At 43.9% G+C, this 27,503-nt stretch overlaps 1 protein-coding gene across 4 annotated transcripts; it reads left to right on the plus strand.

Annotated features, from left to right (window-relative positions):
• The first annotated feature begins 3,585 nt into the window (after positions 1–3,585).
• Positions 3,586–26,006, plus strand: LOC137379267 (zinc finger protein 583-like). Of its 4 annotated transcripts, none has more exons than XR_010976782.1 (4): positions 3,586–3,776; positions 4,003–4,104; positions 14,828–15,760; positions 23,136–26,006. XR_010976782.1 is itself a non-coding variant. In XM_068049989.1 (3 exons), exon 3 carries the CDS (start codon positions 14,864–14,866, stop codon positions 15,584–15,586), a length of 723 nt encoding a protein of 240 aa, XP_067906090.1. In that variant the 5' UTR covers positions 3,586–3,776; positions 4,000–4,104; positions 14,828–14,863; the 3' UTR covers positions 15,587–15,909. The 4 variants fall into 4 exon arrangements, 2 of the variants coding, with proteins under 2 accessions (XP_067906090.1, XP_067906089.1); XR_010976781.1 differs by lacking the exon at positions 23,136–26,006 and adding an exon at positions 16,006–16,222; XM_068049989.1 differs by lacking the exon at positions 23,136–26,006 and having other exon boundaries at positions 4,000–4,104; positions 14,828–15,909.
• The last annotated feature ends 1,497 nt before the right edge of the window (positions 26,007–27,503 follow it).

Below are 27,503 nucleotides of genomic sequence, written 5' to 3' on the forward strand. Positions count from 1 at the left end.
TAGCAAGAGTTTCTATAGAGATTTAAAAACGAAAAGTTAACAAAGTGAACGTTGGTCCTACAGGAAGTGGAACTGGGGAATTAATAAGTGAGTGTAAGGAGATGGCAAATGAATTAAACAGGTATTTTGCATCAGTCTTTACCATAGAGTATACAAGTAACGTCCGAGAAATAGCTGTAAATCAGGAAATGGAAGGAAGGGAGGAACTCAAGAAAATTACTGAGCAAATTGTTGGAGCTGCAGGCTGACAAGTTCCTGAGTCCTGATGGACTTCACTCTCAGGTCTTAAAACAAGTGGCTAGTGAGATAGTTGATGCAATAGTTTTAATTTTCCAAAATTCCCTAGATTCGGGGAAGATTCCATTCGATTGGAAAATAGCGATTGTAACTCCTTTATTCAAAAAGGAGGGAGACAGAAAGCAGGAAACTGCAGGCCAGTTAGCTTAACATCTTTGAAGAAGTAACCTGTGCTGTGGATAAAGAGGAACTGGTGGATGTACTGTACTTAGATTTCCAGAAGGTATTGATTGGGTGTCAATTCAAAGGTTATTGCAGAAAATAAAAGCTCATGGTGTAGGGGATCGGAAGATTGGCTAGCGAACAGGAGAGCAAAGGCATAAATGGGTCAGTTTCTGGTTGGAAAGATGTAGTGAGTGGTGTGCCACAGGGATCAGTACTGGGGCCTTAACATTTTATAATTTATGGAAAAGACTTGGATGAAGCGACGGAAGGTATATTGCTAAATGTGCTGATGACACAAAGATAGGTAGGAAAGTAAGTTGTGAAGAGGACATAAGGATGCTGCAAAGAGATATAGAAAGGTTTATTGAATGGGCAAAGATCTGGCAAATGGAGTATAATGTGGGAAAATGTGAAATTGTCCATTTTGGTAGGAAGAATTAAAAAAGAAGCATGTTATCTAAATGGTGAGAGATTGCAGAGATATGAGATGCAGAGGGGTCTGGCTGTCCCAGTGCATGAATCGCAAGTACAGCAAGTAATTAGGAAAACTAATAGAATTTTATCATCTATTGCAAGGGGAATTGAATACAAAATTAGGGAGGTCATGCTTCAATTATGCAGGGCATTGGTGATACCGCATCCGGAGTTGTGTGTGCAGTATTGATTGATGAAGGAAGGGCAGTGGATGTTATCTATATGGACTTCAGTTAAGCCTTTGACAAGGTCCCTCATGGCAGACTGGTACAAAAGGTGAAGTCACACGGGATCAGAGGTGAGCTGGCAAGATGGATACAGAACTGGCTCGGTCACAGAAGACAGAGGGTATCAGTGGATGGGTGCTTTTCTGAATGGAGGGATGTGACTAGTGGTGTTCCGCAGGGATCAGTGCTGGGACCTTTGCTCTTTGTAGTATATATAAATGATTTGGAGGAAAATGTAGCTGGTCTGATTAGTAAGTTTGCGGACGACACAAAGGTTGGTGGAGTTGCGGATAATGATGAGGATTGTCAGAGGATACAGCAGGATAGAGATCGGTTGGAGACTTGGGCGGAGAAATGGCAGATGGAGTTTAATCCGAACAAATGTGAGGTAATGCATTTTGGAAGATCTAATGCAGGTGGGAGGTATACAGTAAATGGCAGAACCCTTGGGAGTATTGACAGGCAGAGAGATCTGGGTGTACAGGTTCACAGGTCACTGAAAGTGGCAACGCAGGTGGATAAGGTAGTCAAGAAGGCATATGGCATGCTTGCCTTCATCGGTCGGGGCATAGAGTATAAAAATTGGCAAGTCATGTTGCAGCTGTACAGAACCTTAGTTAGGCCACACTTCGAATATTGCGCGCAATTCTGGTCGCCACACTAATAGAAGGACGTGGAGGCTTTGGAGAGGGTACAGAGGAGGTTTACCAGGATGTTGCCTGGTCTGGAGGGCATTAGCGATGAGGAGAGGTTGGAAAAACTTGGATTGTTTTCACTGGAACGACGGAGGTGGAGGGGGCGACATGATAGAGGTTTACAAAGTTATGAGCGGCATGGACAGAGTGGATAGTCAGAAGCTTTTTCCCAGGGTGGAAGAGTCAGTTACGAGGGGACATAGGTTTAAGGTGCGAGGGGCAAAGTTTCGAGGGGATGTGCGAGGCAAGTTTTTTACACAGAGCATGGTGAGTGCCTGGAACTTGCTGCCAAGGGAGGTGATGGAAGTAGATACGATAGCGACGTTTAAGAGACATCTTGACAAATACATGAATAGGAAGGGAATAGAGGGATATGGGCCCCGGAAGTGCAGAAGGTTTTAGCTTAGGCAGGCATCAAGATCGGCGCAGGCTTGGAGGGCCGAATAGCCTGTTCCTGTGCTGTACTGTTCTTTGTTCTTTGTTCTATTGGTCTCCTTATTTAAGGATGTAAATGCTTTGGAAGCAGCTCAGGGAAGGTTTACTAGATTAATACCTGGAATGGGCAGGTTGTCTTATGGGGAAAGGTTGGACAGGCTAGGCTTGTATCTGCTGGGGTTCAGAAGAGTAAGAGGCGACTTGATTGAAACATAAGATTCTGAGGGTTCTTGACAGAGTGGATGTGGAAAAAATGTTTCCTATTGTGGGAGAATCTAGAACTAGGAGTCACTGTTTAAAAATGAGTCGCCCATTTAACCATAGAAAATTTATGGCACAGGAGGCCATTCAGTCTTTCCTGAAAAAACTAGCTGCCCTATCTAATCCCACCTTCCTGCATCAGGTTCATAGCCTTGCAGGTTACAGCAATTCAGGTGCATGTCCAGGTTCCTTTTAAAAGAATTGAGGATTTCAGCCTCCACCACCATTCCTGGCAGTGAATTCCAGACGCCCACCACCCTCTGGGTGAAAAAGGTTTTCCTCATGTCCCCTCTAATCCTTTTACCGATCACCTTAAGTCTGTGCCCCCTGGTAATTTACCTCTCTGCTATGGGAAACAGGTCCTTCCTGTCTACTCCATATAGGCCCCTCAGAGACAGAGATGAGGAGATTTTTTTTTCTCTGAGGGTTATGAGTCTTTGGAACTCTCCTCCACAAAAGGCGGTGGAAGCAGAGTCTTTGAATATTTTTAAGGCAGAGGTAGATAGATTCTTAATAAGCAAGGGGTGAAAGGTTATCGGGGGTAGGCGGGAATGTGGAGTTGAGGTTACAATCACATCTTGTTGAATGGCACTGCAAGGGGCCTACTCCTGCTCCTAATTCATATGGTCTACGTTTTACTCTACTTTCCCATCATAAAATTTCCCAAGGTGCTTCACAGGAGCATTATCCAAATAAAGTTTGACAATGAACAATGAGATGACTTCAGCACAGATGACCAAATACTTGGTCAAAGGGGTAGCCTTTGAGAAATGTCTTGAAGGATGAAAGAGGTGTTCCAGAGCTCAGGATCTAGGCCACTGAAGTAAAATATATCAAATACACTCCCATCAAACACACCCAGACAAAGCCAGTTGAGCTTCTCTGTGATGCACCAAGGTCACCATACTTCTCCCCTCCGCCCCCCACCAAATTGTTTTTATAACAACTCCGGATGATTATTGGCTTAATTGTGCTGCAACATTTTAGCCAATCAGAGGGCGGCATCAACGGGTGACGTCAGACACTGTCTGAACGGCAGGAGACGTGATGGGAATCCCTCTGCCGCCGGCCCGAGGCCGGGGATTCGGTGTCAGTGACAGGCCTCCGCTTCCACTCGGGCAGACATTTCCGGCCGGCGGAAGAACCCGGGTGAAACACGCGGGTTTGAGAGGGCCGCATGCGCAGTGGGCACCGCGATCGGCGAGAGGGCCGCATGCGCAGCGTGAGTGATGTGTTTGTTGCTGTTGGAATAACCTTTCACAACCTTAACTGCATTACATTTACCAACTCAGAAGTTTTTGTTGCATCATTGAGTGATTTTCCCCTTTTCCCCCAATGTATATGTGAGGAATGTAGCTCTGTGATAGAGTGTCAGCGATTGGCTCTGTTTATAATTCATCCAAGATTGTCGCAGAATCCGTAATGACTGGATCTTTCCCTCTCAGCAGCTTCTGGATTGGATGGAGCATTCCCTGTAAGGAGCTTCTATAAAGGACAAGTGTCATTTCTACATAGAATTTTACACAGAAACAAGCCTTTCGGTCATACAGGTATGTGCCGCTGTTTATGCTCCACACGAGCCTCTTATCACCTTGCTTCATCTGACTGCTGCTTCCATTCCTTTCTCTCTCATCTGTTTATCTAACTTCTGGAGGAAAACAAATCTCAGCCTGTTCAGTCTATCCTGATAGTTGTACTCTCTCAGTCCTGGTATCATTCTTTTTTTTTTACACTTTCTCCTTTTTGTCATATTAAGACCAGAACTTTGCATAATATTATTAGGGGCAAATGGTTCGATCTAATCGCCATTACAGAAACATGCTTAAAAAGTGACCAAGGTTGGAAAATAATCCAGGATATACAACATTTGGAAAAGACTGACAGAATTTAAATGGAGGAATAGCCCTGATAATAAAAGATTTTGGCTCAGAAAATCAGGAAGTACAATCAGTATGAGTTGAGGTTAGGAATACCAAAGGTCAGAAAATGCTGGTGGGAGTAGTTTTAAGCCTGCTAATAGTACTTATAATCATTGGATAGAGCATTAAGGGAGAAATAATTGGAGCTTGTAGAATGTTTGCACAACAGCCTCCGAGAACCATACGTTGTGGAACCAACTTGGGGTAAAGCAATTTTAGATCTAGTATTGTGTAAGAGGGGGGTTTATTTAATAATCTCATAGTAAAATATCCTCTGGGAAAAAGTGATCACAATAAACTTAATATGGAATTCAATTGTGAGAGCGACATGCCCAAGTCCAAAACAAGAATCTTGAACTTAAACAGCCAATTATATAGATATGAAGGGAGAGCTGGCTAAGCTTGATTGGGTAAATAAGCTAAAAGGTATGGAGGTAAATATACAGTGTGAAATATTAAATAAATGATGCAAAATGTTTATCAAAAGTATGTTCCATTAAAGAACAAAATCTCAGCGAAAAATATCCATCCGTGGCTTACCAGAGAAGTTAAGGATAGTATTTGAGTAAAAGAAGAGGACTAGAATGTTGTGAGAAATCTTAGTAAGCCTGAGGATTGGGAGAGTTTTAGAAGCCAAAATGTTGATAAGGTAAAAAATAGTATAAAAGTAAATTAGCCAGGAATATAAAAATGGATTGTAAGAGCTTTTACGAGTAAATAAAAAGGAAGAGAGAAGCTAAAGTGCACGCTGGTCCCTTAGAAACAGAGACATGAGAAATTTTCATGGGGAATGAGGAAACGGCTGAGACGTAGAACAAATATTTTGTGTTGTCTTCACAGTAGAAGACGCAAGTAACAGCAGAAATAGAGGGTAACCACAGGGCTAGTAAGAGTGAGGAACTTAAAATAATAAATATCAACAGAGAAAAAGTATTAGAGTAACTTAAAGAACTAAAAGCCACAAATCCCCAGAATCTGATGACCGATATCCTCGGGTTCTGAAAGAAATAGCTGCAGGGATAGTGGGTACACTAGTTCTGATTTTCCAAAATTCCCCAGATTCTAGAACAGCCCCAGCGAATTGGAAGTTACCAAATGTAGCACCGCTATTCAAGAAAGGAGGGAGAGAGAAAACGGGGAACTACAGGCCAGTTAGCCTGATGTCCGCCTTTGGAAAAGAACTGAAATCTATTATTAAGGAAGTCTTAACAATGCACTTTAAAAAATCATAGTAAGATCAGGCAAAAGTCACCATGGTTTTATGAAAGTGAAATCGTGTTTGACAAATTTATTAGCATTTTTTGAGAATGTAATTAGTTGGGTAGACAAAGTAATTGTCGTATACTTGGATTTACAAAATATATTCAATAAGTTGCCATACAGAAGGATAGGTAAGGGCTCATAGAGTTGGGGGTAAAATATTAGCATGCATGGAGGATTGGTTAACAGACAGGAAGCAGATAATGGGGATAAATGGGACATTTTCAAGTTGGCAGGCTGTAAATAATGGAGTGTCCCAAGGATCAGCACCTGGGCCACAGCTATTTACAATCTGTGTTGTTGACTGAGACAAAGAGACAATGCAAACCTATGTTAGATGTGAGGAGGAAGCAAAGAGGCTGAAAAGAGCAATAGGCAGATTAAGAAAGTGGGCGATAAAGTGGTAGATTAACTCTCGTGGGGAAGTGTGAGGTTATTTACTTTATAGAATAGTTACAGCACAGAAGGAGGCCATTCGGGCCTTCAAGTCCATGCCGGCTTTCTGTAAGAGCAACTCACTAAGTTCCACTCCCCCGCCTTATCCTGGTAGCCCTGCAAATTTCTCGCTTCAGATAATTATTCAATTCTCATTTGAAAGCCACGATTGAATTTGCCTCCATCACACTCTCGGGCAGTGCATTCCAGATCCTAACCACTTGCTGCGTAAAAAAAAAAGTGTTCCCTCATGTCGCTGTTGCTTCTTTTGCCAATCACCTTAAATCGGTGCCCTCTGGTTCTCAACCATTCTGCCAATGGGAACAGTTTCTCCCTATCTATCCTATCTACTCTATCCAGAACCCTCATGATTATCAAATTTCCTCTCAACCTTCTCCAAGGAGATCAGCCAGTTTCTCCAACCTATCCACGTGACTGAAGTTCCTCATCCCTGAAACATGTGAATGTTCTCTGCACCATCTCTAATGACTTAACATCTTTCCTCAAGTGTGGTGCCCATAATTGGACACAATATTTCAGTTGAGGCTGAAATAGTGTTTTATGCAGGTTTATCATAACTTGCTTATGTTCTTATTTGATTGATAAATGCATCCAACTTGGAGCGGAACAAGTGATGGTGATTCCCCCTCTTTAAAAAAAAAAGCTGATGAAAATCTAAAGCCATTTTGATAATTTATCATATAATTAAAATCAGTGTTCAATTAATTAATCAGATCTGGGGATGAAGTTAAAATTAAATAGCAAGGGATAGTAGTACTGAATTTTAAGTAAATTAAAATCTGAGGTAAAAGTTAAGTAAAACATTTAACTCCCTATATAATAAAGTGACACCAGCACAAGGGAAGCAGCTGATTGGTGAGTAGTTGGGGTGAATCTTTATTTGGTTAAGTCTTAACTTTATTATTGTTAGGTCAGTTAATAGTCTAATGACTGTTGTCATGGCAGAACATCTCAGTCCCGTGGAGTGCGCATCCTGGATCTGTGGAGAGAGAAGAGGAGTTAACGTTTCAGGTCAATGACCCTTCATCACTGCCATCACCATCCCCAGGTATGTCCTGTCCCACCGGCAAGACAGACCCAGCAGAGGTGGTGGCACAGTGGTATACAGTAGGGAGGGAGTTGCCCTAGGAGTCCTCAACATTGACTCCAGACCCCATGAAGTCTCATTGCATCAGGTCAAACATGGGCAAGGAAACCTGCTGATTACCACCTCCTGCCCTCCCCCAGCTGATGAATCAGTACTCCTCCATGTTGATCACCACTTGGAGGAAGCACTGAGGGTGGCAAGGGCACAGAATGTACTCTGGGTGCGGGACTTCAAAGTCCATCACGAAGTATGGCTCAGTAGCACCACTACTGACCAAGCTGGCTGAGTCCTAAAGGACATAGCTGCTAGACTGAGTCTGCGGGAACCAACCGGAGGGAAAAGCATACTTGACCTCGTCCTTACCAATTTGCCTGCCGCAGATGCATGTGTCCATGACAGTATTGGTAGGAGTGACTACTGCACAGTCCTTGTGGAGACAAAGTCCCATCTTCACATTGAGGATACCCTCCATCGTGCTGTGTGGCACTACCACCGTGCTAAATGGGATAGATTTTGAACAGACCTAGCAATACAAAACTGGGCATCCATGAGACGCTGTGGGCCATCAGCAGCAGCAGAATTGTACTCAACCACAATCAAACCTCATGGCCCTGCATATCCCCAACTCTACCATTACCATCAAGCCGGGGGATCAACCCTGGTTCAATGAAGAGTGCAGGACGGCATGCCAGAAGCAGCACCAGGCAAACCTCAAAATGAGGTATGAACCTGGTGAAGCTACAACACAGGACTACTTGCGTGCCAAACTGCGTACGCAGCATGCGATAGACAGAGCTAAGCGATCCCATAACCAATGGATCAGATCTCAGCTCTGCAGTCCTGCCACATCCAGCCGTGAATGGTGGTGGACAATTAAACAACTAACAGGAGGAGGTGGCTCCGCTAATATCCCCATTTTCAATGATGGGGTAGCCCAGCACATCAGTGCAAAAGATAAGGCTGATGCATTTGCAACAATCTTCAGCCAGAAGTGCCGAGTTGATGATCCATCTCGCCCTCCTCCTGATGTCCCCAGCATCACAGATGCCAGACTTCAACCAATTTGATTCACTCCACGTGATATCAAGAAACGACTGAAGGCACTGGATACTGCAAAGGCTATGGGTTCTGACAATATTCCGACAATCACACTGAAGACCTGTGCTCCAGAACTTGCCATGTCCCTAGCCAAGCTGTTCCAGTACAGCTACAACAGTGGTATCTACCCGGCAATGTGGAAAATTGCCCAGGTATGTCCTGCACACAAAAAGCAGCACAAGTCCAACCCGGCCAATTACCGCCCGATCAGCCGATTCTCAATCGTCAGTAAAGTGATGGAAGGTGTCATCGACAGTGCTATCAAGCGGCACTTGCTGAGCAGTAACCTGCTCGGTGACACTCAGTTCGGGTTCCGCCAGGGCCACTCGGCTCCTGACCTCATTACAGCCTTGGTTCAAACATGGACAAAAGAGCTGAACTCCAGAGGTGAGGTGAGAGTTATTGCCCTTGACATCAAGGCAGCATTTGACCGAGTATGGCATCAAGGAGCCCTAGCAAAACTGAAGTCAATGGGAATCTGGGGAAAACTCTCTCAAACATGGACAAAAGAGCTAAACTCAAGAGGTGAGGTGAGAGTGATTGCCCTGGATGTGAAGGCAGCATTTGACCGAGTGTGACATTAAGGAGCCCTAGCCAAACTAAAGTCATTGGAAATCAAGGGGAAAACTGTCCCCTGGTTGGAGTCATACCCAGCACAAAGGAAGATGGTTGTGGTTGTTGGAGGTCAATCATCTCCATGGCCAGGACATCACTGCAGGAGTTCCTCAGGGTAGTGTCTTAGGCCCAACCATTTTCAGCTGCTTCATCAGTGAACTTCCCTCCATCATAAGGTCAGAGTGGGGATGTTCGCTGATTGTACGATGTTCAATACCATTTGCAACTCCTCAGATGCTGAAGCAGTCCGTGTCTGTATACAGTATGATCTGGGTAACATTCAGGCTTGAGCTGATAAGTGGCAAGTAACATTCGTGCCACACAAGTGCTGGGCAATGACGATCTCTGATAAGAGAGAATCCAACCAGCTTCCTTTGACATCCCCTTGGCATTATCATCGCTGAATCACCCATGATCAATATTGTGGGGGTTATCGTTGCCCAGAAACTGAACTGAGCAGCTACATAAATACTGTGGCTACAAGCGCAGGTCAGAGGTTGGGAAAACCACCTTCTGACTCCCCAAAGCCTGCCACATCTGCAAGGCACAAGTCAGGAGTGGAGTGTGATAGAATACTCTTCACATGCCTGAATGAGTACACCTCCGACAACATTCAGGAAGCTCAACACCATCCAGGGCAAAGCAGCCCTCTTGATTGGCGCCCCATCCACCACCTCAACATTCACTCCTCCACCACCGAGGCACAGTGGCAGCAGTGTGTACAATATACAAGATGCACTGCAGCAATCCAAGTTCCACACCATCCTGAGTAAGAAATATCTTGTTGCTTCACTGTCGCTGGAACACAATCCTGGAACTCCCTCCCTAAGAGCTGTGTGGGTGTTCCTGCACCGGATGGATTGCAGCAGTTCAAGAAGGCAGCTCACCACCAGCTTCTCAAGGGCAATTAGGAATGGACAACAAATGCTGGCCTTGCCAGCGATGCCCACATCCCATGAAAGAATACATTTTTAAAAAGGGCCTCTATAATTGCAGTAAGATGTCTTCACTCTTATACTCCATTTTTGTTTGCTATAAGTGTTAACATTCCATTTGTTTTCCGAATTGCTTGCTGGACATGCATGTTAACTTTCTGTGAACTGTATACAAGGACACCCAGATCCCTCTGAATACTAACATTTCCCAGTCTCTCTCCATTTTAAAACATTCTGTTACTATTTTTCCTTCCAATGTGGATAACTTCACATTTCTGCAAATTATATTACATTTGCCAGATTCTTACCCACTCATTTAACCTGTCTCTGTCTCTTTGGATCATACTTACGGCTTAGTTTCCCACCTAGCTGTGTAGCATCAGCAAACTGGGATACATTACACTCAGTCCCCTCATCTAAGTCATTGGTATGGATTGTAAATAGCTGACAGCCAAGCATTGATCTTGGTACCCCACTAGTTGCAACCTGCCAACCCAAAAATGTCCCATTCATTCCTACTCTTTTTGTTTTGTCTGTTAACCAATCCTCAATCCTTGCAAATATATTGCCCAAATGTAATGAATCCTAATTTTATGTAATAACCTCATGTGTGGTACCCTATTGAATGCTTTTTCAAAATCCAAATACGCTCCATCTACTGGTTCTGCCATATCTACCCTACTGGTTTCAACCTTTGAAAACAAATATGTTAATACGAGTCCCTTTCATAAACCTGTGTTAATCGTACTCTGATTTTCCTGCCATCACATCCCGCCATCACATTGGCACCAACGACGTAGGAAGGAAGGGTGGCACAGATGTTAGAAGTGAGTTTAGGGAGTTAGGCTGGAAGCTGAAAGCTCGGACGGACAGAGTTGTTATCTCTGGTTTGTTGCCGGCGCCACGTGATAGTGAGGCTAGGAATAGGGAGAGAGCACAGCTGAACACGTGGCTGCAGGAATGGTGTAGGAGGGAGGGCTTCCAGTTCTTGGATAATTGGACTGCATTCTGGGGAAGATGGGACCTGTTCAAACAGGACGGGCTGCATCTGAACCAGAGGGGCACCAATATCCTGGGAGGGAGGTTTGCTAGTACTGTTCGGGAGGGTTTAAACTAGTTTGGGAGGGGGATGGGAACCGGACTTGTAATCCAGGGACCAGTGGGTCCACTCAGAAAGACAAAGAGTGTAGTGAGGTATTGGGGAAGGTAGCACTGTCACAGAGGACAGATGGGCACGGAGAAGGGTTAAAGTGCGTATACTTCAACGCAAGAAGCATCAGGAATAAGGTGAGTGAATTGAAGGCGTGGATGGGCACTTGGGACTACGATGTTGTGGCCATCACTGAAACGTGGATAGGTGAGGGGGAGGAATGGTTTTTGGAGGTACCTGGTTATAGATGTTTTCATAAGATTAGGAATGGTGGTAAAAGAGGTGGGGGGGTGGCATTGTTAGTTAGAAATAGTGTAACAACTGCTGAAAGAATTTTCGAGGAGGATCTGCCGACTGAGGCACTGTGGGTTGAGGTCAGGAACAGGAAAGGAGCAGTCACCTTGATGGGAGTTTTCTATAGGCCCCCCAATAGCAGCAGGGAGGTGGAAGAGCAGATTGGGAAACAGATTTTGGAAAGGAGCAGAAGTCACAGGGTAGTAATTATGGGGGATTTCAACTTCCCAAATATTGATTGGCAACTCTTTAGATCGAATAGTTTGGATGGGGTAGTGTTTGTGCAGTATGTCCAGGAAGCTTTTCTGACTCAGTATGTAGACTGCCCGACCAGAGGGGAGGCAATATTGGATTTGGTACTAGGTAATGAACCAGGGCAAGTGATAGAGCTGTTGGTGGGCGAGCACTTTGGAGATAGTGATCACAATTCTGTAGCATTCACTGTGGTAATGGAGAGGGATAGGTATGTGCAACAGGGCAAGGTTTACAATTGGGGGAAGGGTAGATATGATGCTGTCAGGCAGGAACTGAGGAGCATAAGTTGGGAGCATATGCTGGCAGGGAAGGGCACGGTCGAAATGTGGAACTTTTTCAAGGAGCAGATAGTAGGGGCCATTGATAAGCATGTCCCTGTCAGACAGGGAAGGGATGGTCATGTGAGGGAACCGTGGTTGACAAGAGAGGTTGAGAGTCTTGTTAGGAAGAAGAAGGATGCGTATATAAGGTTGAGGAAAAAGGGCACAGGCATAGCTCTGGAGGGATACAAGATGGCCAGGAAGGATCTGAAGAAAGGGATTAGGAGAGCTAAGAGAGGGCATGAAAAATGCTTGGCGGGTAGGATAAAAGAAAACCCCAAGGCCTTTTACGCGTATGTCAGAAATATGAGGATGACTAGGGGGACCGTAGGTCCGGTCAAGGACAATAGCGGGAGACTGTGTGTTGAGCCGGAAGAGATAAGTGAGGTTTTGAATGAGTACTTCTCTTCGGTATTTACGAATGAGAAGGGGTGTATTACTGAAGAGGACGGTGGGAAGCAGACTGGTAAGCTCGAGGAAGTGCTCGTTAGGAGGGAAGATGTGTTGGGGTTTTTGAATAACTTGAAGATAGACAAGTCTCCCGGGCCTGACGGGGTATATCCAAGGATGTTATGGGAAGCAAGGGATGAAATTGCAGAGCCGCTGGCAATGATCTTTTCATCTTCTCTGCTGACGGGGGTGGTACCAGGTGATTGGAGGGTGGCAAATGTTGTGCCCCTGTTCAAGAAAGGGAATAGGAACAACCCTGGGAATTACAGGCCAGTTAGTCTTACTTCGGTGGTAGGCAAGTTGATGGAAAAGGTGCTGAGGGATAGGATTTCTGAGCATCTGGAAAGACACTGCTTGATTCGGGACAGTCAGCACGGTTTTGTGAGGGGTAGGTCTTGCCTCACAAGCCTGATTGAATTCTTTGAGCAGGTGACCAAGCAAGTGGATGAGGGTAAACCAGTGGATGTGGTGTACATGGATTTTAGTAAGGCATTTGATAAGGTCCCCCATGGTAGACTTATGGAGAAAGTCAGGAGGCATGGGATAGTGGGGAATGTGGCCAGTTGGATTAAGAATTGGCTAACTGATAGAAGGCAGAGAGTGGTCTTAGATGGTAAATACTCAGCCTGGAGCCCAGTTACCAGTGGCGTGCCGCAGGGATCAGTTCTGGGTCCTCTCCTGTTTGTGATTTTTATTAACGACTTGGATGAGGAAGTCGAAGGGTGGGTCAGTAAATTTGCAGATGATACAAAGGTTGGTGGAGTTGTGGATACCGAGGAGGGCTATTGTCGTCTGCAAAGGGACTTGGATAGGTTGCAGTGCTGGGCTGAAAAGTGGCAGATGGAGTTTAACCCTGAAAAGTGTGAGGTCGTCCATTTTGGAAGGACAAACATGAATGCAAAATACTGGGTTAACGGTAGGGTTCTTGGGCATGTGGAGGAGCAGAGAGACCTTGGGGTCTATGTGCATAGATCATTGAAAGTTGCAACTCAAGTGGATAGGGCTGTGAAGAAGGCATATGGGGTGTTAGCGTTCATTAGCAGAGGGATTGAATTTAAGAGCCGTGAGGTGATGATGCAGCTGTACAGGACCTTGGTAAGGCCTCATTTGGAGTACTGTGTGCAGTTCTGGTCGCCTCATTTTAGGAAGGATGTGGAAGCCTTGGAGAGGGTGCAGAGGAGATTTACCAGGATGTTGCCTGGAATGGAGAATAAGTCTTACGAGGAAAGGCTGAACATTCTAGGCCTCTTCTCATTAGAACGGAGAAGGATGAGGGGTGACATGATAGAGGTTTATAAGATGATCAGGGGAATAGATAGGGTAGACAGTCAGAAACTTTTTCCCCGGGTGGAGCAAAGCGTTACAAGGGGTCATAAATTTAAGGTGAAGGGTGGGAGATATAAGGGGGATGTCAGGGGAAGGTTCTTTACCCAGAGAGTGGTCGAGGCATGGAATGCCTTGCCCGGGGAAGTTGTTGAGTCAGAAACTTTAGGGACTTTCAAAAGGCTTTTGGATAGGTATATGGATAAAGGAGAATGATGGGGTATAGATTAAATTGTCCTTGACAGAGGACAAAGGATCGGCACAACATTGTGGGCCGAAGGGCCTGTTCTGTGCTGTATGTTCTATGTTCTATGTTCTATGAATACTAAGTCCTCCGGTCTTCTAATGGAATAGGTGATTGTTGGGGGATTGGTTTCGGGAACAGCAAGCTGCTTGTAACGATTTCACAAAAAGCACATTGACTTTTGTTTGCTACTATGATTGGGGAAACATTTTTATGATGAAGTAAACATTTATTAAACTATAATGGAATATTGCCCCAATTGAAACTATGCACCGAACAAATGTCAGCTGAATACATTAGGAGTGAATGTAACTGTGTGATAATGAAGTGTTGTTCTGTGGATTGCGATGGTTGAAAGTTGAATGTATGTTTCAAAGTCTTTGAGAAAATACCAATTGGGTTATCTCCTTTGGGTCCTGAGTCCAAATTCAGCCCAGTATGATGGTTATCAATCTCCGTTCACAGATACTTGAAATGTGTTTGAGTAGTTTCTACTGCCTGTTCACAAGCCCAAGCCAGCCGGAATTAGACAGGACTGATTTTACACATATACGGTCATTCTGTCACACTGCAAGATGGTGTCAGTGTATTTCGGCTTTAGCATTGCTCTGATGCCAGGTTTGGGAAATGTAAATTGGATATTAATACCCAAATTGCCTTTGGATTCAGGTTTTGTTTACACAATAACTGCTGCTTCACACAGAGCCTACGGTTGTAGTCTAAGTAAAGCCCTCGGATAGTACTCGAATGCTGTGTCAGTAATAGTTGCCGATGCTTGTTTGAGGCATCTGCCAACAATGTGTGGTGGTTTTGTTGCAACTGGGAACCTGAAAGGTGATTACTGATTCATATGTTCTGTGTATTCAGGTTTGCAAGACGGATACTCTAGGACTAACAGCCAGCATGGAAATACTGAAAGCAGCGGAAAAGTTAGTAAATGATCAGCCTGGATCATCAGAGACTCCTGGGCCTAGATCAGCTGAGTGTCTTGGACCCAGTCAGCAGGGGTCTGTCCCTCTGGAAGCGGGGGGCTTTCAGTGTTTTGTCTGTGGGAAAAGCTTCAGGTGGCCCCATCTTTTGAAAATGCACCTGCGAGTTCACACAGGAGAGAAACCATTCGAATGCACGCTATGTAAAAAGCGATTTAATAAAGCCAGTTACTTAACAATACATCAACGCTATCACACAGGAGAGAAACCTTTTGAATGTAAAGAGTGTAAGAAGCGATTTTGCACATCTCGTGACCTGAAAACACATCAACGAACTCACACTGGGGAGAAGCCATTTGAATGCACAGTGTGTAAGAAGAGATTTGGACAGTCCGCTAACTTAACACATCATCAGCGAACTCACACAGGTGAGAAACCTTTTGAATGCACAATGTGTAAAAAACGCTTTAGCAAATCCAGTAACTTGATCCAACATCAGCGATTTCACACTGGAGAGAAGCCATTTGAATGTACTGCATGTAAAAGACAATTTTATACATCTGGTCAATTAACACGGCATTACCAAACTCACACTGGGGAGAAACCGTTCGAGTGCACAGTATGTACAAAGCACTTTTATACATCTGGCTGCTTGACCAGACATCAACGAATTCATACTGGTCAGAAATCACTGTAATGTTCAGTGTTTGCCCAGTAAAGTGACTTGATCCAGTATCAGTGAATTCACATTGGAGAGTTATTGTTTCCTGCAGTGTTTGTCGCCAGTACTTGATCCACCACAAGCAGTTCCCTGGTCTGTCGTTCTGGTCTAGGATGGGTACCAGAACTCTGTGTTAACTGAAACCTCCAGGTACTGTCCATAAGTAAAAGCGCAGTTACAATGCTAATGGATTAGATCATAGGATGTTGGATTTTTGTATCTGTGCTCACAAGCCTGTCATTGTTCAGGGGTAGGTGAGTGCAGATCCTGGCCAATATATCAATTGTGGAATTACAATAGTCACTGTACTCTGTTCTGTCTTCATTTATGTCTTTAAGGAACTAATTAAACCTGTTATAAAAGCAAAAACGTTAACTCTGCTTCTCTTTCCACAGATGCTGCCAGACCTGCTGAGTGGTTCCAGCATTTCTTGTTTTAATTAAACCTGTTGTTTGAATGCATTCAGTGTTCACTGATAGCATTAATAACTGGCTGGCTCACTTCTGTAAGATGAAACGGGGCCATTCCCTTATGGGCTTGGGAAAAGACTTATTTTCACAATTCTATTGTACGATTACCAGATCTCCTACTTTATACTATAATAAAAACGTTTCGGGTCAGTTAACTCTGCTTCTCTTTTCACAGATGCTGGCAGACCTGCTGAGTGGTTCCAGCATTTCTTGTTTTTATTTCAGATTTCCAGCATCCGCAGTATTTTGCTTTTATTCTCCTGCTTTATACTCTTTGGTGCTGCACCCTTATTAAAATATATCTGCACCTTATCCTAGTTCTTGCTGTTCAAAAAGAAAGCAGATTGAGAGTAAACTTGCCAGAAATATAAAATCAAACAGTCACACCTTCTACAAGGATATAAAAAGGAAGGGAGTAGCTAAAGTAAATGTTGGTCCCTTCAAGGGACTGGGAATTAATAATGGGAAAGAAGGAAATGACAGAAACTTTGTATCTGTCTTCATTATAGAGTACATTAAAAGCATCTCAATATTTTGGAGAATCGAGGTAAAAGGAAGGGAGGAACTTAAAACAATCATTATCACTAGAGAATAAGTGCTAGGTAAACTTATGGGACCAAGGTGGATACAGAACTGGCTCGGCCATAGAAGACTGAGGGTAGCAGTGCTTTTCTGAATGGAGATCTGTCACTAGTGGTGTTCTGTAAGGATCAGTACTGGGTCCTTTGCTGTTTGTAGTATATGTAACTGATTTGGAGGAAAATGTAGCTGGTCTGATTAGTAAGTTTGCGGACGACACAAAGGTTGGTGGAGCTGCGGAAAGTGATGAGGATTGTCAGAGAATACAGCAGGATATAGATCGGTTGGAGACTTGGGCGGAGAAATGGCAGATGGAGTTTAATCCGGACAAATGTGAGGTAATGCATTTTGGAAGGTCTAATACAGGTGGGAAGTATACAGTAAATGGCAGAACCCTTGGGAGTATTGACAGGCAGAGATATCTGGGCGTACAGGTCCACAGATCACTGAAGGTGGCAACGCAGGTGGATAAGGTAGTCAAGAAGGCATACGGCATGCTTGCCTTCATCGGTCGGGGCAAAGAGTATAAAAATTGGCAAGTCATGCTGCAGCTGTAAAGAACCTTAGTTAGGCCACACTTGGAATATTGCTTACAATTCTGGTCGCCACACTACCAGAAGGATGTGGAGGCTTTGGAGAGTGTACAGAAGAGGTTTACCAGGATGTTGCCTGGTCTGGAGGGTATTAGCTATGAGAAGAGGTTGGATAAACTAGGATTGTTTTCACTGGAACGACTGAGGTGGAGGGGCGACCTGATAGAGGTTTACAAAGTTATGAGCGGCATGGACAGAGTGGATAGTCAGAAGCTTTTTCCCAGGGTGGAAGAGTCAGTTACTAGGGGACATAGGTTTAAGGTGCGAGGGGCAAAGTTTAGAGGGGATGTGCGAGGCAAGTTTTTTACACAGAGGGTGGTGAGTGCCTGAAACTTACTGCCGGGGAAGGTGCTGGAAGCAGGTATGATAGCGTCGTTTAAGAGGCATCTTGACAAATACATGAATAGGATGGGAATCGAGGGATGCGGACCCCGGAACTGCAGAAGGTTTTAGTTCAGACAGGCATCATGATCGGCACAGGCTTGGAGGGCTGAATGGCCTGTTCCTGTGCTTTGTTCTTTGTAAAGGCTGACAAGTCTCCTGGACCTGATGGCCTGCATCCTAAGTGTCTTAAAAGAAGTAACTGCAGCGATAGTGGATGTATTGGTTTTAATCTTCCAAAATTCCCTAGATTTTGGAAAACCACAATTGTAACCTGCTTTTCAAGAAAGGAGGAAGACAGAAAGCAGGAAACTATAGGGCAGTTAGCCTAATATCTGTCCTTGTGAAAATGCTGGAATCCATTATTAATAAAATAGTAGCAGCACATTTAGAAAATCATAATACAATCAACATGGTTTTATGACAGGGTAATTGTGTTTGACAGATTTATTAGAGTTCTTTGAGGATGTAACAATCAGGATAAAGGGGAATCATAGATGTAGTGTATTTGGATTTCCAAAAAACATTTTATCAGGTGCCACATAAAAGGTTAGGACACAAGATAAGAGCTGATGGTGTTGGCGGTAATAATATTAGCATGGATAGAGGATTGGCTAACCAACAGAAAACAGAGTCTTGGGATAAATGGGTCATTTTCAGGTTGGCAAACTGTAACTGGTGGGGTGCCACAGGGATCAGTGCTATGGCCTCAACTATTTACAATCTATATGAATGAATTGGATGAAAGGACAGAGCGTACTGTAGCCAAATTTGCTGAAAATGCAAAGATGGGAGGGATAAAGCAAGTTGTGGAGAATCTGCAAAAGGATATAGGTAGATTATAGGTAGAGTGGACAAAAAATAGGCAGATAGAATATAATGTGGGAAAATATGAGGTTATTGGCTTTGGTAGGAAGAATAGAAAAGCAAAATATTTAAATGGAGAGAGACTATGGAATGCTGCGGTACGGAGGAATCTGTGAAACAAAAAGTTAGCATGCAGGTACAGCAAGTAAATTGGAAGGCATGTGGAATGTTGGCATTTATTGCAAGGGGGAGCGAGTATATATGTCGGAAAGTCTTGCTACATCTATGTAGGGTGTTGGTGAGACCACACCTATAGTACTGCATACAGTTTTGCTCTGCTTACTTTAGGAGGGATATACTTGCATCGGAGATTCACTATGTTGATTCCTGGGATGAAGGGGTTGCCTTAAGAGGAAAGGCTGAGCAGGTTTGACTATACTCATTGCAGTTTAGACGAATGCGAGATAATCTTATTGAAATATCTAAGATTCTGAAGGAGTTTGGCAGGGTTGATGCTGAGAGGATGTATCCCTTTGTGGGAGAATCTACAGTTGGGGGCATAATTTCAGAATAAATAGTTGCTTATTTAAGATGGAGATGTGGACAATTTCTTCTCTGAGGATTATGAATCTTTGGAATTCTCTACCCTAGAGAGCCATGAAGGCTGAGTCATTGAATATATTCAAGCTTGAGATTAACCGATTTCTGAACTTGGGGGAGTCAAGGGTTACAGGGAACAGGCAGGAAAGTGGAGTTGAGGCCAAGACCAGATCAGCCATCAACTTATTGAATAATCGTGCAGGCTTAAGGGCCTGAATGGCTCACTCCTGCTCCTATCTCTTATGTTCTTAAAACTATTGGGTCAGTACAGGCAGTAAATCATCCCAATAATAGTAGAAAATCAGGAACAAGAGGGAGGGAGGGACTTAAAACAATCATTATCACTAGAGACAAAGTACTAGGCAAAATTATGGAACTAAAGGCCATCAAGTCTGCTGGACGTGATGGCTTGCATCCTATTGTCTTAAAGAAATGGCTACAAAAAACCAGCAGATTTACCGTCTGCACTGACCAACAGGTTTACCGTCTGCACTGACCAACAGGTTTACCGTCTGCACTGACTGACTCAACAGGTTTCCACTCTGCACTGACTGACTCAACAGGTTTCCACTCTGCACTGACTGACTCAACAGGTTTCCACTCTGCACTGACTGACCCAACAGGTTTCCACTCTGCACTGACTGACCCAACAGGTTTCCTTTCTGCACTGACCCAACAGGTTTGCAGCTTGCACTGACCCAGTGGGTTTCCTTTCTACACTGGTTCAGTAGGTTTTTTTCATTTCGTCATCTGATGTAAGCGTTGCTGGCAGGCCAGCATTTATTGTCCATCCCTAATTTAATATGAGATGGTGCTAGCGAGCTGCCTTCTTGAACTGCTGCAGTCTGTGTGTTATAGTTACATCCACAGTGCTATTAGGGAGGGAGTTCCAGGACTGATCCAGCGATGATGAGCAAACAGTGATATATTTCCAAGTCAGGATGGTGTGTGGCTTGGGGGTGAACTTGCAGATGCTGGTGTTCCCATGCACCTGCTGCCCTTGTTCTAGGCGGTAGAGGTCAAGGCTTTGGAAGATGCTGTCGACTGTGATGTTACACACTCCTGCCACTGTGTGCCAATGGTGGAGGGAGTGAATATTTAAGGTGATTGATGGGGCGCCAATCAAGCAGGTTGCCTTGTCCTGGATAGTGTTGAGCTTCTTCCATGTTGGAGCTGCACTGATCCAGGCAAGTGGAGAATATTCCGTCACGCTCCTGATTTCTGCCTTATAGATGGTGGAAAGTCTTTTGGGAGTCGGGAGGTGAGTAATTCGCCACAACATACACAGCTTCTGTACCCAGAGTATTTAATGTGGCTGATCCAGGTAAGTTTCTAGTCAATGGCAACCCCCGAGAATGTTGATAGTTGGGAATTCAGCAACAGTAATGCCATTGAATATCATGGGGAAGTGCTTATACTCTCTCTTGGAGATGGTCATTGCCTGGGACTTGTGTGGAGCGAATGTTACTTGCCAAATAGTCCAAGCCTGAATGTTGTCCAGGTCTTGCTGCATGTGGACACAGACTGCTTCTGTATCTGAGGAGTTGCGAATAGTACTGAACATTGTGCAATCATCAGTGAACATCTCTATTTCTGACCCTATGATGGAGGGAAGGTCTTTGATGAAGCAGCTGAGATGGTTAGGCCTAGAACACTACCCTGGGGAACTCCTGCAGCACGTTCTGAGGCTGAGATGATTGGCTTCCAGCAGACAAAACTAGAGATGAAGGTGTAGTGGTAACGTCACTGGATTAATAATCCAGAAACCCAGATTCATGCCCTGGGGACACGGGATCAAATCCTACCACGGCGGCTGGTGGAATTTATATTCAATTAATAAAAATCTGAAATTGAATGCCCGTCTCAGTAATGGCGCCATGAAACTATCATCGATTTGTAGTAAAATCCCATTTGGTTCACTAATGTCCTTTAGGGAAGGAAGTCTGCTGTCGTTACCTGGTCTGGCCTACATGCGACTCCAGACCGACAGCAATATGGTTGACTCATAACTGCCCTCAGTAATGGCCTAGAAAGCCACTCAGTTCAAGGGCAATTAGGGACATGCCCACATCCCATGAAAGAATGAAAAAAAAAATCTTCCTTTTGTGCTAGGTATGAATCCAGCCAGTGGAACGCATCACCAGTGAACAGATTGTGAATAAGTACCATTTGATAGCAACGTTGGCAACGCCTTCCATCACTTTGCTGATCATTGAGAGTGGACTGATGGGGCAGTAATTAGTCAGATCGGATTTGTCTTGCTTTTTGTAGTCAGGCATGCCTGGGCAATGTTTCCACCTAACAGACTGCACTGACCCAATAGGTTTACCGTCTGCGCTGCCCTAATAGATTTACAGTGTGCACTGACCAACTCGGACCCAAAAACAAGATTAGGGGACATCACTATAAGATAGTCGCCAAGAAATCAAGTTGGGAATTCCCAAAACTCTTCTTAACCCTTAAAGAGTGGTGAAAATGTGGAACTCTGAACCACAGAGAGTGGTTGAAGTGAGTGGTATGGATGAATTTAACAGGAGGATAGATAATCATATAAGGGATAAGGAAATAAGGGGGTTATGCTGACAAAGTTAATGAAAGATGGGAGGAGAGTTGAGTGGGCTTAAATGCCAGCATAAAGTAGTTGGGCCGAATGGCCTGGTTCTGTGCTGTATATTCTATGTAAATCTATTTAATTCCACATATATTCACCATCTGCTCTGATATAATAGGGTTACAGTCTGCTCTGCCCCAGTAGGTTTACCATCTGCACTGGTCATTGGTTTAGTGTCTGCTCTGACCAAATATGTTATGTAGCCTCTCGAGCCCGTTCCAATATTCACTCAGATCATTTCTTTTTTTGTTCTTGGGATGTGAGCATTGCTGGCAAGGCCAGCATTTATTGTCCATCCTAATTGCCATCGAGAAGGTGGTGGTGAGCTACCTTCTTGAACCACTCCAGTTCTCATGGTGTAGTTACGCCTACAATGCTGTTATGGAGGGAGTTCCACAGTTTTGACCCAGTGACTGAAGGAAAAAAGACAAAAAGAAAGACTTGCATTTAGAGAGTACTTTTCATGATGACCAGACATCTCAAAGCATTTTACAGCCAATGAAGTACTTTTAAGGTGTAGTCACTGTTGTAATATAGGAAATGCGGCAGCTAAGTTGCACACAGCAAACTCCCACAACAGCAATGTGATAATCTGTTCTTATCATGCTGATTGAGGGATAAATATTAGCCAGGGCACCAGGGATAATTCCCCAGTTCATCTTCAAAATAGTGCCATGGGATCTTTTACACCCACCCAAGCAGGCACGTGGAGCCTCAGTTTTACATCTCATCGAAAAGGCAGCATCTCAAACTCCCTCAGAACTGTACTGGAGTGTCAGCCTTGATTTTTGTGCTCAAGCCCTGGGGTGGGCTTTGAACCCAGAACCTGATAACTCAGAGCTGAAAGTGCTATCAACTGAGCCATAACTGACAGTTCAACAGCAAAATAGTTCCAAGTCAGGATGTTGTGTGACTTGGAGTGGAACTTGTAAACGGTGGTTTTCCCTTGCATTTGCTGCCCTTGTCACTCTAGGTGATAGAGGTTGCGGGTTTGGAAGGTGCTGTCGAAGGAGCCTTAGCGATTAGCTGCACTGAAGCAATGGTGCTGTTTAAGGTGGTGGATGGGTTGCTGATCAAGCAGGCTGCTTTGCCTTGGATGGTGTCAAGCTTCTTGAGTGTTGTTGGAGCTGCACTCCTCTGGGCTAGTGGAAAGTATTCCATCACACTCCTGACCTGTGCCTTATAGGTGGTGGGCAGGCTTTGGGGGAGTCAGGAGGTGAGCCAATTGTCACAGAATTCCCAGCCTCTGATCTGCTCTTGCAGCCACAGTATTTATACGGCTGGTCCAGTTAAGTTTCTGGTCAATAGTAACCCCCGCAGGATGTTGATGGTGGGAGATTCAGTGACAGTAATGCCGTTAAATGTTAAAGGAAGATGTTTAGATTCTCTCTTGTTCGAGATGGTCATTGCCTGGCACTTGTGCGGCACGAATTTACTTGTTACTTATCAGCACAAGCCTGAATGTTTTCCTGGTCTTCTTGCAGCACGTGGACACAGACTGCTGCAGTATCTGAGGAGGCGCGAATGGTACTGAACACTGTGCAATCATCAGTGAATGCCCCCACTTCTGACTTTATGTTTGAGGGAATGTCATTGATGAAGCAGCTGAAGATGGTTGGGCCGAGGACACTGCCCTGAAGAACTCCTGCAGTGATGTCCTGGGGCTGAGATAAATGGCTTCCAACAACTTAACTCCACATACCTACCTTTTCCCCATAGCCATTGATGCCTTTGATAAATTTTTGTTAATTAATCTCAGAGTTAAAATTAACAATTGATCTCGCGTCAATTGCCATTTACAGAAGAGAATTCCAAACTTCTACCATCCTTTATATATAGAAGTGTTTCCTAATTTTACTCCTGAAAGGTCTGGCTTTAGTTTTTTGATGATGCACTCTAGTTCTAGACACCCCAAACAGCAGAGATATTTGTTTCTCTATCTACACTATTTCTTCCCCGTAATATCTTGAAAACTTCTTTCGTAACTGCATTGGTCCAATTGGTTCACCATCAGCAATAATCTAAGAGTTAATTAATTGGAGGAGGGCCAATTTCCGTGGGTTGGAAACAGACCTGTCTTGGGTAAATTGAAATCAAAGATTGGGAAGCAAAATTGAGCAATGAGCTGCCTTTAAAGAGGAGATAGTTTGAGTACAGTTGTGGTGCATCCTTACAAGCAGAAAAGGTAGGGCAAACAAAGCCAGTGCTCCCTGGATGTAGAAAGAGATCGTAAAATGAAACAGAGAAGAGGGGATGTATGACAGATATCAGGTTAATAATACAAATGTGAACTAGACTGAATATAGAAAGTTCAAAGGGAAAGTAAAAAAGGAAATAGGAGTGGCAAAGAGAGAGTATAAGAAGAGACTGGCAGCTAACAAAAGGGAATCCAAAAGACTTCTATAGGCATAAAATAGTAGATGGGTCATAAGAACAGGGCTGGGGCTGATTAGGGATCAAAAAGGAGACCTATACATGGATACAGAGAGCATGACGGAGGAGTTAAGCAAAAGGATGCTGCCAAATACATAGTGAAAGAGGAGGTAGTTGAGATACTGATACAAAAGCAAAATACTGCAGATGCTGGAAATCTGAAATAAAAACAGAAAATGCTGGAGATACTCAGCAGGTCTGGCAGCATCTGTGGGGAGAGAAACTGAGTTAACATGTATAAACTAAAGGGTACAATTCTAAAGAGGGTGCTGGAATAGAGAGACCTGGAGTATAGGTGCACAAATCATTGAAGATGGCAGGGCTGGGTGAGAAAGTTGCCAAAAAGGTCATACGGAAGCATTGGCTTTATAAATGCAGGCATAGACTAGAAAGGAAGGAAGTTATGGTGAACCTTTGTAAAACACTGGTTTGGCCTGAAATGGAGCATTGTTTCCAATTCTAAGCACCACACTTTAGTAAGAATGTGAAGGCATTGGCGAGGATGTGGAAAGGAATTACGAGAAAGGCTCCGGGGATGACGAACTTAAGTTATGTGGATAGATTGGACAGGGACGTTCTCCTTAGAGAAGATAGGGTTCAGATGAGGCTTGATTGAGGTGTTCAAAATCATGAGGGGTTTAGACAGAGTAGATCGAGAGAAACTGTTCATATTAGTAGAAGGGTAGAGAACAGAGGACACTGATTTCAGGCAATTGGCAAAAGAACCAAAGGCAACATGAGGTAAACCTTTTTACACAACAAGTGGTTATGTTTTTTTTATTTGCTCTTGGGATGTGAGCATCACTGGCAAGGCCAGCATTTATTGCCCATCCCTAATTGTCCTTAAACTGAGAGGCTTGTTCCACCATTTCAGAAGATGGTTAAGAGTCAATCACATTGCTGTGGATCTGAAGTCATGTGGAGGCCAGACCAGGTAAAGACAACAGATTTCCTCCCCTGAAGGTCATTTGTGAACTGGATGGGATTTTATGACAATCAAGTTTGATTATTATTAATGAGACTAGCATTTTATTCCAGATTTATTAATTGAATTTAAATTCCCTCAGCTGTTCCAGTGCGAATTGAACTCATGTCTCTGGAGCATTAGTCCAGGCTGCTGGACTACCAGTCATGGCTTTCTGAAGAGAATTGGATAAACGTCTGAAGGAAAAAAAAGGCAGAGAAAGGGCCAGAGAATGGGATTAGCTAAATTACTCTTGCAGAGACCTTTCATGGACTCAATTTGCAGATTGGCCTCCTTCTGTGATGTAACCATTCTATGATTCCAGGTTTACCGTCTGCACTTGACCACTAGGTTTACAGTCTGCACTGACCCAATAGGTTTACTGCCAGCACTGGCTATGAAAATATCAATATCCCTTTTATCCTAATTTTGTTTCCAATAGAGACAAAACTGTAATTTAGATAGAATTGGCTTAAATCGTGTTCTTGAAAAGCCTGTCCTTTCCTTGTATTGATGCTGATGAGATAAACTTTTGAATCACAGGCTTATCATCACAGTGGGGGTAGTGTAAGGGCACGAAACATAAAGGATAACCTGCTCTTCAGGGAAGCATGTCAAAAGATTGTTTACAATAAAGCCACGACTTAGGAAAGTAATGATAGGAACTGATGGTATGATGTGAAAGGACATGGAACTCCGCATCTCTGGCGAACTGTTCCAACAACTGGATGGTCAGAAAAATATACATAGGCATCCAAGAATGGAAGAAAGCTCTTACTGCCTTTGTAACCCTGTCGCTTGATTAGGCTTGAAGAAGCCACCTTCGCAATCACGCATTTAAAAACTTCACACATAACTTTCAGATGTGGTTCTAATGTGTGCTACTCTGTGTGGTTATTCAGAGTGTTTAAGATAAATGTTTTGTCGATAATAAATGAAGTGAATTATGAAACATATTACTGTCTACTGATACAAATCTTCTTTTGTCACTATTGGAAGCAAAATTAGGATAAAAAGGATATTGATATTTTCAAAGCCAGTGCAAGTACAAAAAGGTTTTGGATTGGGGGAGAGCGAATTTTAGTAAAATAAGGCAGGATCTGGCCAAGGTAGACTGGAAAGAGTTACTTGTCGGGAAATCTACAGAAGAGCAGTGGGGGGCATTCAAAAAGGAAATGGGGAGGGTCCAGGCCCAACATGTTCCCTCTAGGGTAATAGGTAGTAGCAACAAGCCCAGAGAACCATGGATGACCAGAAACATTCAGGGTACGATGAGAAGGAAAAGAGAGGCTTTTAGCAAATACAAGGAGAGCAAATCAATGGAAGCATTAGTGGAGTACAGAAAGTGTAGGATGGGGCTTAAGAAAGCAATTAGGAGAGCAAAGAGGGGATATGAGAAAGCTCTGGCTGGTAAAAGTAGGGAAAATCCTAAGATATTCTAGAAGTATATCAATGGGAAGAGGATAACCAGAGAAAGAGTAGGACCCATTAGAGACCAAGGGGGAAATTTGTGGGTGGAGCCAGAGGACATTGGTAGGGTGTTGAACGAATACTTCACATCTGTCTTCACCCAAGAGAATGAGGATTTAGATATGGATCTTAGAGAGAGAGACTGTGAGGTTCCTGAGCAAATTGTCATAGGGAGTGACAAGTTATTGGAGGTTTTGGAAGGCTTAAAAGTGGACAAATCTCCAGGTCTGGATGATTTGTGTCCCAGGATGCTGTGGGAGGTGAGGGTGGAGATTGCAGGGGCTCTGACCCAAATTTTTAATTCCTCTCTGGCCACGGGGGAGGTGCCAGAGGACTGGAGAACAGCTAATGTGGTCCCACTATTTAAGAAAGGTTGTAGAGATAAGCCAGGGAACGACAGACCAGTGAGTCTCACGTCAGTGGTAGGAAAACTATTGGAGAAAATTCTGAAGGAGAGAATCTATCACCACTTGGAGAGGCAAAATTTGATTAGGAATAGTCAGCATGGCTTTGTCAGAGTGAGGTCATGCCGAACAAATTTGATAGAATTTTTTGAGCATGTGACCAGGTGTGCAGATGACGGTAGTGCAGTTGATGTAGTTTACATGGATTTCAGCAAAGCCTTTGACAATGTCCCACATGGGAGAGTTATCAAGAAAGCAAATGCACATGAGATACAAGGTAACTTGATAAGGTGGATTCAAAATTGGCTTAGCTGTAGGAGACAGAGAGTGATGACAGACAGCTGTTTTAGTGACTGGAAGCCAGTGTCCAGTGGCGCACCACAAGGATCTGTGCTTGGTCCCCTACTGTTTGTCATTTATATAAACGACATAGATGACTATGTGGGGGGTAGGATCAGTAAGTTCGCGGATGACACAAAGATTGGCCGAGTGGTTAACAGTGAGGTTGAGTGTCTTGGGATACAGGAAGATATAGGCGGGATGGTCAAATGGGCAGAAAAGTGGCAGATGGAATTTAACCC

Source organism: Heterodontus francisci, chromosome 17 (genome assembly GCF_036365525.1).
Source record: "Heterodontus francisci isolate sHetFra1 chromosome 17, sHetFra1.hap1, whole genome shotgun sequence".
NCBI classification, from domain to species: Eukaryota; Metazoa; Chordata; class Chondrichthyes; order Heterodontiformes; family Heterodontidae; genus Heterodontus; species Heterodontus francisci.